The sequence below is a fragment of the Schistocerca nitens genome, chromosome 11 (genome assembly GCF_023898315.1).
Source record: "Schistocerca nitens isolate TAMUIC-IGC-003100 chromosome 11, iqSchNite1.1, whole genome shotgun sequence".
Lineage (NCBI taxonomy): Eukaryota > Metazoa > Arthropoda > Insecta > Orthoptera > Acrididae > Schistocerca > Schistocerca nitens.
The window spans coordinates 165,711,629-165,729,191 of NC_064624.1; the positions used below are offsets into that span (position 1 = coordinate 165,711,629).

The 17,563-nt window shown below is 43.5% G+C and overlaps 2 protein-coding genes across 2 annotated transcripts in view; both read left to right on the top strand.

The window, feature by feature from the left end:
• Positions 1-17,563, top strand: part of LOC126212605 (poly [ADP-ribose] polymerase tankyrase-1-like) — a 598,324-nt gene that overhangs the window by 60,009 nt on the left and 520,752 nt on the right. The gene's annotated exons all lie outside the window — the stretch shown is intronic.
• The window catches only part of LOC126212606 (speckle-type POZ protein-like), a 70,564-nt gene that overhangs the window by 40,959 nt on the left and 12,042 nt on the right, over positions 1-17,563 (top strand). Inside the window, exon 3 of the mRNA XM_049940036.1 lies at positions 764-910. Within this exon, the coding sequence (XP_049795993.1) occupies positions 764-910 (147 nt within the window). The remainder of the gene's footprint in view (positions 1-763; positions 911-17,563) is intronic.

Below are 17,563 nucleotides of genomic sequence, written 5' to 3' on the forward strand. Positions count from 1 at the left end.
CCTCTACTGCAAACTGCTCAACACGAAAATTGTTGTTTGAGAAACACATCACCACTGCTGTCTTTTCAATGAATCGAATTGTGGAGACATTACATGCATATATAGAGTTCTATTTGCTTTACTCAAATGCAGATTTTGAATATACTCTTGATAACTTTTATAGCATAGCTCTTGTAATTCTTGTCCATCTTCTTCATTCCCTTGGGCTTCACATCAAACAGCGCCTGCATATCCATGACCGTATAGTTTCAACAGTAAGTGGATACCCCAACTTATCAGTTTGTTTCTCTATTGCTGATTTTCTCTCTCTCTCTCTCTCTCTCTCTCTCTCTCTCTCTCTCTCTCTCTCTCTCTCTCTCTCTCTCTTCCTCCAGTGATATAATTCAGCATCCATATATCAGTTTTCAAATTACCAAATTACCTCACAACCAAAAGTAGCAGCCAGTTGACTTTAACTGCTTCTAAATTCTGTCTGATAGTTGTTCTGTCAGGGCAGCAAAATTGTTGGCCCTTATGTTTGGGATTTGGTTTATGCTTCATTGTGAACAATTTGTTGTTTTGCATCTTAAGCTACGCCAATGGGGAATATGGCAGAAGTAGTGCAGAAAAAGACCAGTTAATTGCTGGTACAGTCACGTTAAGTGACAGTCAGGTGTTGTTGGCACTGTGTGTTGTGTTGCCCCAGTGGACAGTCCCTCAGCTGTACCGCCTGCAGTGAGCCCCTGTGTGAACACGCCCACCCACACAGTGTTTCTCTGTGCAGCTCGCCGACCGCCACAGGGGGCGGATCCACCCCCAACTCTGACCGTCAACCGCACAACGGCCACAGCCGGACTCCTGCTGCAGCTGCGCCTCCCACGTCTGCCCGACACACCCCTCCACCTGATGACGCAGCCGTCTCTCGCTTCCGGTGAGTTGTGTTGCCACACGTGCCCAAGTCTTACCCTCACAGTACTGCTTATTTTGGCATTAACCAGCCAATATAGTAAATAAAATAAAATACAGATTCCTTCAGTTTCTGGATAGAGGTTACAGTTGCCATTAAACATTACTCCTTTCTCACTTTTTTGGCTATGATATTTTGAAGATTGAGCACATATGCAGCAGATTTCTCGTTCTCTGTATTTGCAGTGAGAATTACGTTCAGTTCAGTCACTCAACTGTAGTTACGTAGGAAGTGTCCCATACAAATCATACCCATTTCCAAAGATTCTTTATATATTGATGTGTTGAATCTAGATTTTGTTTTGAGTGATGATTGTGTGTCTTACAAATTGATTCTAAATTAAATGGGTATGGAAACGGGATTTTTCAGACAATTCCACTCAACAAAATCTATGTGAATGGTTGTAGATAAAAGTTATTGAAGACACTCGGGAAGAAATGGCGAAAGAAAGGTAAACAGAAATACAAGTAATAATGACAAAGTTAATATTTAGTACTGGAATGAGGATACAGCTTGTTTTGGGTATGTCTTAAAATGTAATTCGAATATTTCTTAAATGGTTCCCTAGTGAGTTACATCTGTAGTGACTATTGGAAATCTGTGCCGCACTGGAAGAGGAACCCAGATTTGCTGCTTATTGCAGGCAGTCTCCTTGACCAGTAGGCTGCCTGAGCACACCTCCACTTCTGACTCAGCGTCTCATCGACACTTGCACTAGAGTTTATCCCGGGGGACTTGTGGGAAGAGTAGCAAAAGGGAAATCGAATTGGTGGATGTTACCCTACTGCAGATGATGTACATGAGAACCTCTGGTGGTGGTGTTAGCAAATCATGGGTAAAAAACACCATCCACAATGGTAATTCCATTTACGCCAGCAAACGCACTCAGCTGGTCTAATGGTTGAGGCGACACCCCCGGGATAACAAGGCCGTCCAGCAGTGTTAGTGACGTCACACTAAGCGGCCCATAGCCCACACAGCAGTCCACGGACAGCTCCGTACAGACGCGCCTGATGCTAAAGATTTTCTGTCCGTCATACAGAAAGGAGCGAACTATAATTCGAACCAAAGACCAAATTATATGTATTCTTGTAAACAGCATAAAGGTTCATAACGAAATACCGATTACATATAAGGGCAGAAATAGGTTCTAGAACTCCTCTGAAAAGTGTTTATCCTCAGTACCAGAATGAACTTCAGATTGTCAGGTTTTCTAAATAGAAAAGCACTTTGTTAGTAACAGACAGCAATAATGAGACTTGTAGTTGGTGATTTCTACGTGGAAAAGCTGTAGAGAGATTGAAAATGGTAAGTAAAGAGAGCCTCAGCCTTTTGCTCACATTCTTACATGTAATGCACTTGGTTGTTTTTCATTTCCTTACCTTTCATAACATTTTTAATATTGTTTCAAGAAGTGTATCTTCAATAGCAGAGTGAACTTCAAATTTTCAGGCTTTTCTTAAAGGAAAGAGCATTCCCTTAGTATCACAGTGCTTGTGTTCAGTGATGTCTATGTTAAAAGGAGAATATTTGATGTCTATCTTTTGTTTCCATTCTTTATTACTGGGGATACACTTGTAAAAATTCTTGAAAAGAGCTGTCACCATGAACATATGAGTAAATTCACAATAGTCATGTGTTTTATGAAATAAAGCGAACTCTTGTTACCTTATTGTAAACAAAAGTTGTGAGGGTTTTGCTATGTATGACAGTGGTTAAGATAATTTACTTTCAGTGTAATAGCTTGAAAATGTTAAGTCCTGCTGTCAGTTGGCATTTGTCACCACCTGTATGAGAGTTTTGAAGCTAAATAGTGTTTTGACAATTATAAAATAGTGGCAAAGTTCCTCAATCGATTGAACTTATTCCTGCCCGTATATGTAATCGGTATTTCGTTATGAACCTTTATGCTGTTTACAAGAATATATATAATTTGGTATTTGGTTCGAATTATAGTTCGCTCCTTTCTGTATGACGGACAGAAAATCGTTAGCATCAGGCGCGTCTGTACGGAGCTGTCCGTGGACTGCTGCGTCGGCTATGGGCCGCTTAGTGTGACGTCACTAACACTGTTGGATGGCCTTGTTATCCCGGGGGTGTCGGTTGAGGTATCTGCTGTCGAGAAGTCAGAAATGCAGTGGGTGTGGCTAAGTGGAGATGCGTACAGCACTGTATGGATCGTCAGTTGTAAACAAATTCCTGCAACTGATTGATGATGGAGGTCACCAGGTGTGATGAGTAGTGGTTTTGGTTCACTGAGGAGAAGTTTTGTATAATTCCATGGTATAGTTAACTTTTATTTTTAGAAATGAGCAACCGACGTGGGCAAAGATAGTTGGTCCTACTGAAAATATACATATATATAACCAACAGCAGAGTTTCCACAATGATAGTGGTGCCACTACAGCGGAGTTACTAAATACAGTTTTCCTTAATTCCTTCACGAAAAAAGGCAAAGTAACTATTCAAGAATTCGAAACCAGAACAGCTGTTAGCATGAGTGACATAAAAGTATATATTTTAGGTGTTGTGAAACAACTCAAATCACTGAAGAAAGGCAAGTCTTCTGGTCCAGATGGAATACGAATCAGGTTCCTTTCAGAGTATGCAGACACAATAGTGCCTTTCTTAGCAATCATATACAACCGTTCACTTGGCGAAAGGTCTGTTCGTAAAGACTGGAAAGTAGCACAGGTCACACCAATACTCAAGAAAGGAAATAGGAGTAACCTTTTGAATTACAGACACACATTACTGACCTCAATTTGCAGTAGGATTTTGGAGAATATACTGCACTCGAACATTATGACTCACCTTGAAGAAAATGACTTATTGATACATAACCAACACGGATTCAGAAAATATCGTTCTTGTGCAACACAGCTAGCTATTTATTCCCATGAAGTAATGAGTGCTGTTGACAAGGGATCTAAGATCGATTCCATATTCCTAGATTTCCAAAAGGGTTTTGATACCATTCCTCACAAGAAACTACTACATGGTGTATACGGCCCGGAAGATCCGGGAAAGCCCCAGGAATTTTTTCATCCGCAAGAAAACTGGGAAAAACAGGGGAATTTTCTAGAATCCCGGGAGTTTTTCATTGATTTAGTTTTCAGTTAATTTTTTGTCATTTTGACTGGTAATAACCGATACTCTAACAAAGGACATTACTGTATCCCGCTACTGCAGAATAATACTGCAGCAACAAAATATGAACGAGGGAATGAAATTTAAACTGCAAAGGAAACGCTTCATATATAAACAAAAAACACAGTGCTCATACAAGTGTCTGCCAACAGCAAAATGTGTGAAAGGCTGTAGGAAGACAATGCAGTGCTTTGTAACAACAAATTACCTCCGATGAGCGTTAAGTCACAACTGTTTACATTAGATTCATTTAAGCAGTTACGAGCGGAATCACGCGCATGCGCAGTTCAGTCGCGTCTGAGTACAGGGTTATTACAAATGATTGAAGCAATTTCACAGCTGTACAGTAACTTTATTATTTGAGATATCTTCACAATGCTTTGCACACACATACAAAAACTCAAAGTTTGTTTAGGCATTCACAAATGTTCGATATGCGCCCCTTTAGTGATTCGGCAGACATCAAGCTGATAATAAAGTTCCTCCCACACTCGGCGCAGCATGTCCCCATCAATGAGTTCGAAAGCATCGTTGATGCGAGCTTGAATGCGTGAGGATTCTCTACCTCCCAAATTCGCACATTGTGTCTGTTCACTTCAACATTAAGAAAAAATGTTGCTTCATCACTGAAAACAAGTTTCGCACTGAACGCATCCTCTTCCATGAGCTGTTGCAACCGCGCCGAAAATTCAAAGCGTTTGACTTTGCCATCGTGTGTCAGGGCTTGTAGCAATTGTAAACGGTAAGGCTTCTGCTTTAGCCTTTTCCGTAAGATTTTCCAAACCGTCGGCTGTGGTACGTTTAGCTCCCTGCTTGCTTTATTCATCGACTTCCGCGGGCTACGTGTGAAACTTGTCCGCACGCATTCAACCGTTTCTTCGCTCACTGCACGCCGACCCGTTGATTTCCCCTTACAGAGGCATCCAGAAGCTTTAAACTGTGCATACCATCGCCGAATGGAGTTAGCAGTTGGTGGATCTTTGTTGAACTTCGTCCTGAAGTGTCGTTGCACTGTTATGACTGACTGATGTGAGTGCATTTCAAGCACGACATACGCTTTCTCGGCTCCTGTCGCCATTTTGTCTGACTGCGCTCTCGAGCGCTCTGGCGGCAGAAACCTGAAGTGCGGCTTCAGCCGAACAAAACATTATGAGTTTTTCTACGTATCTGTAGTGTGTCGTGACCATATGTCAATGAATGGAGCTACAGTGAATTTATGAAATCGCTTCAATCATTTGTAATAGCCCTGTATTTAAGAAAATTAATGCAGATCGATTTAAAAATGCACTGGAAGTGGTGTATTTCTCAAATTATTAAACTGAACTTGAAACACAATAACTCCAGACATTAGAGAGCAATCACAACTATTTTTACGGCTGCTTAATAGTCTTTTCATAATAAATTAGCCCACTCGGAATTAAATTCACTAGGATAGGATTCTCAAGGTTTGTGATTTGGGATAATCACAGGTGTAATATAGAGCGTTTAGCAGCACCACGATTGTTATTAAAATCAACCAAATTTCACAAATACCTAGTTCATTTACAGAGTGCCAAATATAAACAATTTGGTGGAAGGCTGGTGGCACTGGTGGCTGTTAACACGGCAGTGATGTAGTCATGGCAGTACTGTTGGCCTCGCCCTGTTATAGATCTTCTGAATTATATTTTTGCATGGCCAAAAACAATGCCATGATAATGGTATCACCAAATGCAGCATCCGAGGTCCATATATAACACTCTTAAGTTCCTCTGCCTCAACACTCCAAGAATATTAACTACAATGATCCGCTACTGCTAGTGAGATGTTAACCACAGCACTGCTCAAGCCAGACTCCTTAGCCGTCGCAAGGGACGAGTTGCCGCTTGCGTGTACGACACCTTTTCCATTCTGCCAGGCTACTTCCGTAGCTGCAGGGATTCCCCACATTTTTTACATTCAACCCTGCATTCGCTAACTATGGACCAAATCATTTACAGTACATTATATAATAATTATTCCAGCAGTTATTTACATTGTTGTTGTTGTTGTGGTCTTCAGTCCTGAGACTGGTTTGATGCAGCTCTCCATGCTACTCTATCATGTGCAAGCTTCTTCATCTCCCAGTACCTACTGCAACCTACATCCTTCTGAATCTGCTTAGTGTATTCATCTCTTGGTCTCCCCCTACGATTTTTACCCTCCACACTGCCCTCCAATACTAAACTGGTGATCCCTTGATGCCTCAGAACATGTCCTACCAACCGATCCCTTCTTCTGGTCAAGTTGTGCCACAAACTCCTCTTCTCCCCAATCCTATTCAGTACCTCCTCATTAGTTATGTGATCTACCCATCTAATCTTCAGCATTCTTCTGTAGCACCACATTTCGAAAGCTTCTATTCTCTTCTTGTCCAAACTATTTACCGTCCATGTTTCACTTCCATACATGGCTACACTCCATACAAATACTTTCAGAAATGACTTCCTGACACTTAAATCTATACTCGATGTTAACAAATTTCTCTTCTTCAGAAACGCTTTCCTTCCCATTGCCAGTCTACATTTTATATCCTCTCTACTTCGACCATCATCAGTTATTTTGCTCCCCAAATAGCAAAACTCCTTCACTACTTTAAGTGTCTCATTTCCTAATCTAATACCCTCAACATCACCCGACTTAATTCGACTACATTCCATTAGCCTCGTTTTGCTTTTGTTGATGTTCATGTTATATCCTCCCTTCAAGACACCATCCATTCCGTTCAACTGGTCTTCCAAGTCCTTTGCTGTCTCTGACAGAATTACAATGTCATCGGCGAACCTCAAAGTTTTTATTTCTTCTCCATGGATTTTAATACCTACTCCGAATTTTCTTTTGTTTCCTTTACTGCTTGCTCAATATACAGATTGAATAACATCGGGGAGAGGCTACAACCCTGTCTCACTCCCTTCCCAACCACTGCTTCCCTTTCATGTCCCTCGACTCTTACATTTACATTAACAAGCTTAATTTAAACTTTGTTCCAAAAGTTCACATAACTGAAATATGTATACATTATCAAAGAATTTCCGTGACAGGTAAAACACTCTACATATGACAGATACAGCACTCTACATAAGCAACTCTACAAATAGAAATATCAATACAAAGTAGGTCAAAAATGGATGTTACATATGCCCCAGGGTTCACTGAAGATTTCTGCTAGGCAAACATCAATAACACCTTAATGGTACCAAGCAGTCGAAAATAATAATCACTTCATCCAGAGTTGAGCATGAAAAGAATACATTGCAAAACACATTAAACCACTATACACTTCATTATCAAAAGAAGACATAATCAATATTATTCAATTATGTACACCTGTCACATCTGACTCTCATTTTGTGAAACAGTGAGTTGTGTAGTAGGCAAAATTTATCTGTATTTCCAAGAATATTGAGTAGCATTTTGTAAGCATTCAAGAAATGTAGGTATACACACACAAGTATACCCCCTACAAATATCAAAAGCAATTTGACATTGTACATGCAACACATCCTATAGCATGATTTTGAAGTTACAAAGGAGGAAACTATCAATGCTGATTCTAATAATAGTAGTCCATTCTTTGATATTTACATAAACAAACATATTTAAACTGAACCTACTATTCTTTTCTTACTGCCTTTATTTGAAACACAGTCCCTCTTTGAAAACTGTAGCAAAACATACAACACTAACAGATATGAAAATAAAATAATTTTGCTACCTGCAATAGCAACTTGAACTGCATTTGACAACATTAACAAATTGCATATCACATTAATGAATTGGCTGCCCATTTTGGGTTTTGGCAGTCTATTACATAGTTTTTTTCCCCCACTTTGGCAAGTCTTCCATGCTGCCCATTCTGTATTTAAGGCATTCCACATTTCTTTTCAATTTGGCAGCATTTGCTTGTAGCCCTTTCAGTAGCGGGTTTCACATATTTTACAACAGGTTTTATAATCTGAAACTTCTAAGATAGTAACAGCAATTTTACATAGGTAACAACATTTTTATAAGAACATAAATTACAGTTAAAAACAGTATAGTAGCTTCATAAGATACATACATTATTTCATCTACAGCATAATATACATTTGTAGTCTGGTATGATTTCTTCATTTATTCATTCCTAGGTACATACAGTTTGAGATCCACTACATTATGGACATCATGGAGCTTCTTCGACTCTGGGTAGATTAAATAGTAGGCATTGTTGTGAGGTGTGTCTTGTACTGTGAATGGCCCATTATATATACATAAATTTAGAAATTTCGTGGTTAAGTTCACTTGATTATTCATGGGTCTTCAGAAGAACATAGTTTCCAATTTTGAACATGGCAAACTTCAGGTTGCTATTGTGCCTTTTAGATCTCTTTTCGGCTTGTTTTTTCTTGTACCAATTCTTTCTTCTGGGCTAATCCCAAATTTGTAAACGGTGGGAACTCTAATTTTTCCTCATTTAAACATTTGCTCTTAGTACTGAGCAGAATTTCCCCAGGTGTGAACTCAGTAAACCCATGAGGCAAGGTCTTCATTAATATATTTAGTTTCTACACCATTCTGCTCCTTGCCATCTTTCCAGGTTTTGAAATTAAACTGGGGCCATTATTGGGCAGTACTGCACTGGGTTTTCCAATGGTTCTCAAATACTGAATCATCCTATCAAATACTGACATTGCCGTCACCTTTTTCAGGAGATACAATTTTATAAATTTAGAAAATACTTCCGAAATCACTAAAATACATTTACATTACCAGAAGTTGTGGGGAGGGGTCCATACAGGTCCACAGACAGTAAATCCATGGTATCTTTAGGTAGCGTGTTCTGCATTGGGCCTTGATTAGTTCTATTGGTTACCTTAGCTCCCTGGCAGATGTCACAAGACCTAATACGTTCAGTTACCTTTCGACTCGTACTATTGGCAATCACTATAACACTAGCCAATTTATCTAGACACTCTTTTGGCCCAATGATAGTGAAAATAATCTGACATCTATATCAAATTGGGTAGGACAACACACCATCCATTCTTCAGTAATGAAGCCTTTCCTCTTATACAAGATACTTTTAAAAATCAAAATTTACTTTCACAGATTTCCAAGTTGGATGCTCATTTTGATGACATCGCATGGTTTTACAAATCTGTTCAAATTTATTTTTGCCAACTTCTTCATGTAATTAATTTGGAAAGTTCCATCTCCATTGCATTCCTTGGGTACTTCATCAGTACCATTGGGACAATTCATTGCCACATAATTTTTTGTACTCTTTACATAGCAGATTTCATAATTAAATTGTTGCAGGTATAAAGCCCATTGGGTGAGCCTGCCATTTAGAAGGCAACAATCTTCAATGAATGTTTGAGCTTTGTGATGATCTTAAAACCCCACCAATAATCTATAAATTTCTTGAGGTCCCATAATATGGCCAAGGCTACCTCCTCCTCTGATATGGTGTAGTTCCTTTTGTTTCCTGTCAGTGCCCTGCTGGCAAAAGCTATAGTTCTATGTGCTAAATTTCCTGTACCTTTTATCTCCTGGAAAATTTCAATACCAATCCCATAGGTGCTACTGTCAGTATTCATATTGAAAGTGTGTGACAATACTGGGTGATGTAAAACATTATCATGTCAAAGTTTAATCTTTAAAGATTCACAATCCTGCCGACTCTCATCTATCCAAACAAAAGCAGTAAATCTTTTTATAGATTGTTCAATTATGGATTATTGAAGGGTTGCCCCTTAAAAAATTTTCTGTAAAATCCACACCAACCTATAAAGGCTTACAACTGTTTCCTATTTTTTGGTGGGGGAAATTTTTCTAAGGCACGTAGCTTTCTCCAGGTCCTTATTAATGCCGGTATTAGTAATTATATGGCTCAAGAATTTAATTTCTAATTTTACACGTTCACATTTCTATATTTTAAAGTGATGCCTCCTGCTTGAAGAGCAACAGTTTGGAGCTTCTTTTGCCAGTTTTCATTGGAGATAAATAAATCATCTACATAAATAGTTAACCTGGAACTCAACTCCTCTCCTAACACAAAGTCCAGAGCTCTAATAAACACTGCCAGAGAGCTATTCAGTCCAAATGGAACTACTTTGTACCGATAACATTTCCCGGTAAACAGGATTGCTTTATATTCATGCGATTCTAGACTTACTGGGATTTGCCAGTAGCCAGCAGTCATGTTGAAGCTGGTTAAATACCTCATTATGAAATTTTTGCCACACTTTGTCCAGATTTTCAGGCCTGTCCACCTCTCTTTTTACTTTGTTTAGAGTTTGTGCATCAATAGCAACATGTACTCCTCCATCCTTGTTTACAATGATAAGTGGACTGATATATTCGCTGTTACTGTGTTATATCACTCCTCATTCCATAATCTTACCTGTTTCATTCTGCACGGCCTGTTGTTTAGAAAAAGGTACCGAATACGGTTCCACAAAGAATGGATCTCGATCCAGAGTTGCAATACAGTATCCAAAATTTTGAGCCAGTCCGGGTTAGCTGAAAATGATCTACTGTCGCTTTCTAAGATAGTAATAAATTCCGCTTTCTCAGGGCCGGCCAGAAATTCTGCACACGTGCGGTGCTCCTGCACATGTGCAACTTCCGGGTCACAGCGTGCATGCCGCAGCTGTCAGCATTCATGTAGTGCACGTTTCTATGCACAGATGTCGCTTTATCCACTTGCTGGGGTACTCTGTACCAGAGCATTCTAGTGCTCTTTCTGTTATAACCTTTAATCACTAATAAATTGTGTGGATATACAAAAGTAGAAACACTAGCGGGTTACATGCTACTAACTCCGTATCTGTCATTCGACTGCCGTGCCGTGACATGCGGCTGGCGCCGTTCATAGCCAGGTGGCGCTCCCGCGCTCGGCCGAGCTGCGGAGCGCCTCTATCGCCGTGTTCGCGTACTGACGTAGCGGCACTTTTAAATCTCGTGACACTGTCACAACACTTTTCCCCCCTTTGAAAAAAAAAACACTCACTTCCGTGTAGACACGGACAGTGCGGAGACATCCGTGGCCTCTTGGGAGGCCCCGAGAAGATCCCGCGGAGAAACACGAGAGTATGGTCGAAAGTGTCCAGGACGGAAGCTTGCGCGTGGAACGTGCCTCCTGGACGAGATGATGGGTGAAAACTCCGGAGCAGCATCCATAGGTGTCGTGGACCCGGGGCTGTGCTCCAGCGAGATGGGTCCCGGAGAAGGCTGTGTCGCGACTGGGGCCGGTTCCGGCGTACTCGGAAGCGGTAGCGACGTCGGCTGCAGCAACACGCACGGGAGATCGGCAGCAGCGACAGGACTGGCTGGTGGAGGCAAAAGAAGGGGCGGTGGCACCGGCGTGGCCACCACTCGTGGGCGCATCTGGTCGTAATGGCGAACAACCGTGCCGTCGTCCGTACGTATTTCACAAAGCCGGCGGCCGCGAAGAGCCTGGACCACCCCTGGAATCCATTTAGGGAGAGATCCATACCCTCGTGCCCACACGTCGGCACCCACCGAGTATTTTCCCGCACTAGGGGACACAGTACAAGGCCTGACAGGGTGAAGCAGGTGCAGTAGAGTGCGCGGTTGGCGGCCATGCAAGAGTTCAGCAGGGCTGCGATCACCCAGAGGCTTGAAGCGATAAGAACTCAGAAAGTGCAACAGAGCGTCATCTGTGGAAAAATCACTAAGGAATTTTTTCATCTGGCTTTTGAAAGTGCGGACAAGGCGCTCGACCTCCCCATTCGATTGCGGATGGAAGGGCGGTGCTGTAACATGATGAATCCCTTGTCCAGTACAAAAATCCCGGAAGGCCTGCGAAGAGAACTGAGGGCCATTGTCCGTGACAATCGTGGATGGAAGACCTTCTAGCGCAAAGATTTTGGACAAAGCCAGTGTCGTCGCCACAGTGGTGGGCGACGGACATCGAACAACAAACGGAAACTTCGAGAAGGCGTCAATCGACAGTAGCCAATAAGTGCCGAGGAAGGGGCCGGGAAAGTCAGCGTGCACCCGTTCCCATGGCTGCGCCGGATCAGGCCACGGAGAGGGCATTGTACGGGGTGCAGCCAGTTGTTGAGCACACTGATCACACGCAGCGACCATGTGGGCGATGTCTGAATCAATACCGGGCCAATAAACGTGCCGGCGGGCCAGGGACTTAGTCCGAGAAATCCCCCAATGGCCTTCATGCAATAGTTTGAGAACATCTTTGCGAAGAGAGGCTGGCACCACAACCCGTGGAGATGCGCCATCCGTGGCCAGAAGAACAACATCCTCACGAACAGACAGACGAAGGCGCAAGGCATGGTAGTTGCGAAGGGGATCCGATGCCCGGCCTTTGGCCCTGTCCGGCCAACCCCGTTGAACAAAACCGATCACCTGACGCAGGACCGGGTCCCGCGCAGTAGCCGACGCGACCTGCGAACCTGTAAGGGGAAAACCCTCGACCGCACGACGTTCTTCCTCATCAATGTGGAAACAGAGTAGTTCATCTCGATCGAAAACCGGGTCGGGGCCCATCGGCAAACGCGTCAGCGTTGGCGTGCTGGGCCGTGGGGCGATAGTGAATCTCATAGTGAAAACGAGACAAATATAAGGCCCAACGTTGCAGGCGGTGAGCTGCCTTATCCGGAAGCGACGCCGAGGGACTGAACAGAGAGACCAGCGGCTTGTGGTCGGTGATGAGGTGAAACTTAGAACCATACAAAAAAAACGCTGAACTTTTTTAGAGCATAAATGATAGCGAGCGCCTCCTTTTCTATTTGAGAGTAACGCCGTTGGGCATTGTTGAGGGTCTTGGAAGCGTAGGCAATGGGTCGTTCCGACCCATCCTCATACCGATGGGCGAGAACAGCCCCTAGGCCATACTGTGACGCGTCAGTCGCCAGAACCAAGTGTTGACGCGGACGGAATGTGGCAAGACAAGGCGCCGACTGCAAATCAGCCTTCAGGCGGACAAAAGCCTGCTCACACTCGTTGGACCAACAGAAAGGAACGTTTTTGCGTAACAGCTGATGCAGAGGATGAGCCACCGCTACCGCGGAGGGAATGAATTTGTGATAATAAGCAACCTTGCCTAGAAACGCCTGAAGTTCTTTGACCGTAGACGGCCGGGGTAGAGCGGTAATGGCCGCAACATGCTGTCGTAGAGGACGTATACCCTCACGAGACAAGTGGAAACCAAGATACACAATGGAGGGTTGGAAGAACTGTGACTTGTCCAGATTGCACTTCAACCCAGCTGAATGCAGAACGCGAAACAGTGAACGCAAATTGCGAAGGTGCTCCTCAGTGGAGGCCCCCGTGACAACAATGTCATCCAGGTAGTTGATGCAGCCGGGAACGGAAGCCGTGAGCTGTTCCAAAAACCGCTGAAAAATGGCCAGCGCGCTAGCGACGCCAAATGGTAACTGCTGGTACTGATACAACCCACAAGGAGTGTTGATGACGAGAAATTCCTTGGAAGATGCATCCAACGGCAACTGATGGTACGCCTCCGATAAATGAAGTTTGGAAAAGAACTGGCCCCCAGCGAGCTTGGTAAATAACTCCTCAGGACGGGGAAGAGGATAAGTGTCAATGAGGCTCTGAGCGTTGACAGTGGCTTTAAAATCACCACACAATCGCAGACTCCCGTTTGGTTTGGAAACCACCACGATTGGCGATGCCCATTCGCTGGAGGTAACAGGAAGGAGAATCCCCGAAGCTGTTAACCTGTCTATCTCAGCTTTGACAGGTGCACGCAACATCATCGGAATAGGGCGTGCCCGGAAAGACTTAGGGCGAGCCGTAGGTTTAAGAGTAATGTGGGCTTCAAAATCCTTGGCACGACCCAGACCAGCAGAGAACACGGACGAGAATTCAGAACACAAGCCATCCAGCTGTTGATACGGAATGTCCTCAGATATGAGGTGCACATCATCATCAATGGAGAACCCGAACGAGTGGAAATCATCATAACCGAACAGGTTTTCAGTGCCCGCATGATCCACCACATAAAACGTGAGGGGCCTAACAACAGACTTGTAGGCAGTGGAAGCATCAAACTGGCCAACGATAGGAATTTTCTGCTTATTATAAGTTCGCAGATTTCGCGTAACTGGAGACAAGGGAGGGGAGCCCAACTCCAAATACGTGCGAGAATTAATGAGAGTTACTGCAGAGCCAGTGTCCACTTGCATGCGAATGTCGTTATGCAGAACACGAACAGTAACAAACAACTTATTTGTTTGAGAAAGCACACAGTTAACATCCATGTCCGACGCCTCGTCCTCGTCGACAGGAACTTTAGGGGACTGACACACAGAAGCAATGTGGCCTTTTTTCCTACATGAATTACACGTGGCCCAACGTTTTGGACACGCGGCCCTGTCATGCTGTACGAAACAATGTGGACAAGAAGGAAGTGCGGAACGAACTTGTTTCTGTGGGTGCTGTTGTCGCTGGAAGCGTTGCGGCCCAACGCGACGTTGTTGACGCGAGTGCACCGCCGCCACATCTTCGTTCTCCTGTGAAACAGGCAAATTGTCCGCGTCGAAAGTGGTTTGTACAGCGCCTACATCACACCACGCGTCTATTTGCGCACCAGCAGCGTGAGACACTTCAAAAGATTGAGCGATGCTGAGAACTTCCGACAACGACGGGTTTGGCAATTGTAAGGCACGTTGCCGAACTTCTTTATCAGGAGCAAGCCGTAAAATAGCGTCCCTAACCATTGAATCAGCGTAAGACTCATGATGAGTGTCCGTGACAAACTGACATTTCCGACTCAGACCGTGTAGTTCCGCCGCCCAAGCCCGGTAAGATTGATGGGGCTGTTTACGACACCGGTAGAACGCCACGCGGGCGGCAACGACGTGGGTGTTTTTTCGGTAATAGTTAGACAATAAGTCACACATTTCTTGGAAGGACAGAGGCAGGTTCCCGCAGAGGGGCTAACTGAGATAGCAGCTGATAGATCCGTGGGGAAATCCAAGATAGAAATAACGACTTACACATAGGAGCGTCGACAACGCCGAAAGCCAAGAAGTGTTGCCGCAAACGCTTCTCATAATCCTCCCAGTCTTCAGCGGCCTCGTCATAAGGAGGGAACGGAGGCGGAGAAGAGGAAGACAGACGATGAGTAAGCGACGTCGACAACGCCTGAATAGCAGCAGTCAGCTGTTTTTGTTGGGCCTGAATAGCAGCCGTCAGCTGTGTTTGTTGTTCAATAAGCGCTTGCATAAGCTGTTCCATGTCTGCCCCGACACGAACACACAATTCCACAACACAGGAAAAAAAATATCCGACCTCGTCGCCAAAAAGTGTTACAACCTTTAATCACTAATAAATTGCGTGGATATACAAAAGTAGAAACACTAGCGGGTTACATGCTACTAACTCCGTATCTGTCATTCGACTGCCGTGCCGTGACATGCGGCCGGCGCCGTTCATAGCCAGGTGGCGCTCCCGCGCTCAGCCGAGCTGCGGAGCGCCTCTATCGCCGTGTTCGCGTACTGACGTAGCGGCACTTTTAAATCTCGTGGCACTGTCACAACACTTTCCACAGCTTGCAAGCCAACCATGGGAAGGTATTTTGCGTATTAAAACATTTAAAATACTGTCAGTCTACTCATTGAGACATCTACTTTTATGTTAACAGTTTAACCCAGTAAGACAAGCAATACAGTTAACAATCGTGGGTTTTTATTAAGGCAGCTTGACTGACGGCTCGCAAATACGCGTAGCGTTTTTGATCTAGTATTTAAGAAAGAGAGCAGTTAGACTTCCAGCGAACCTTATTCATGATTACAAATAACATTAAACTAATGCAAGGTTTCCTATAACTAATTCTCGGTGCCCTCAGTTACACCCACATAATTTCTGTCTCACTGACCTCTGAACAGAATGATAACCGCGGACCTCTCGATCACCTGCTATTTCAATACTATTACCAGTTCCGTCTAAAATCTGCATAATAACCGACAATTAGATGAAGGTTATTGTTTATCGACCTCAGCTGAGTGTAGCCCTTCACACATAAAAAAAAAACCTAAATGTAAGTATACATTGGAACAATCGGTTTAATGAGCAATTTTCCTGATAATAATGTACCATGGAGCAGAATAATGCACAGTTAGTAACAATAATTTTTTATTCTGAAAGTAATAAATCCAAACACATTTATCACTGGTCATGAGAAATGATATAGTTAATATCGGGCATAAAAGATCAGCTCATTGACGAACGCAAGCTGTTGTGAAGATTTTCATCACTTATGCTTGATATAAACCTTGATTTATTCATTTTTATGACCCAGAAAAACCTTTCACAAACATATGTCAACCCGAACATGGGCATAAGTCTCGCGGCATCTTTGTGCAGGTGTGGAAATTCTTGTTGTGAAAAATTTTCGTAGAATTCTTTTGTACTTCGCACTGCAAAGAACTTGTCCTTCAGTCTTGTATTGAACTGTAGGTCGATCAGTTCCATCTGTAGATCATTCGGAGCATCTTCAACTGACGACGAGAACGGTCGGGCAAAGAGGCGAATGGCAGGAGGCAAACTCGCATCATCTGCAAATTGTGCTCGAAATTGTTCCTTAATTTTTCTAATTATTGATACGTATTCTTGAAATCCAGCACTTTCATGGACCAGTCCAAGAGTCGGGAAATGTGCAGTGTTTTCTGTCATTAGCTGGCGCTCCCAAAGTGCAAGCTTCCTTTCAAAGGCATTTACTTTTTCCAACATGTCAGTAATTAAATGATTTTCACCTTGCAAACTGACGTTCAGGCTGTTCATGAGACGTAATGTCCACAAGAAATGCAAGGTCTGATATCCAACAAGGGTCTTCCAACATAGGTTCACTTTTTCCCTTCTCATGTAAGAATGTTACTATGACCAAATGTAGATCAAAAAATATTTTCAGCATTTTACCTCAACTGATCCAGCGTACTTCAGTATAGTAAGCTATGTCACCGTACTCTGCTCCTGATTCCTCCAAGAACCGCCGAAACTGGCGATGTGTAAGCCCATGTGTCATCAGGTAGTTTATAGTATGCACAACAATTTGCATGACATTTGCTAACGTTACTGATTTTGCACAAAGCGCCTCTCGATGCAGAATGCAGTGAATTCCATACGTCTCATTTGTGCGCCCTAGCTTTTGGCGCATCCGTGCTATGAGTCCTTTCCTGTGGCCTTGCATTGATCGTGCTCCATCTGTGGTCACCGAGACTCACCGCCGGTCGGGGTGGCCGAGCGGTTCTAGGCGCTACACTTTGGAGCCGCGCGACCGCTACGATCGCAGGTTCGAATCCTGCCTCGGGCATGGATGTGCGTGATGTCCTTAGGTTAGTTAGGTTTAAGTAGTTCTAAGTTCTAGGGGACTGATGACCTCAGATGTTAAGTCCCATAGTGCTCAGAGCCATTTGAAGCATTTGAGACTCACCGATTCCAATCCATAGCGACACCATC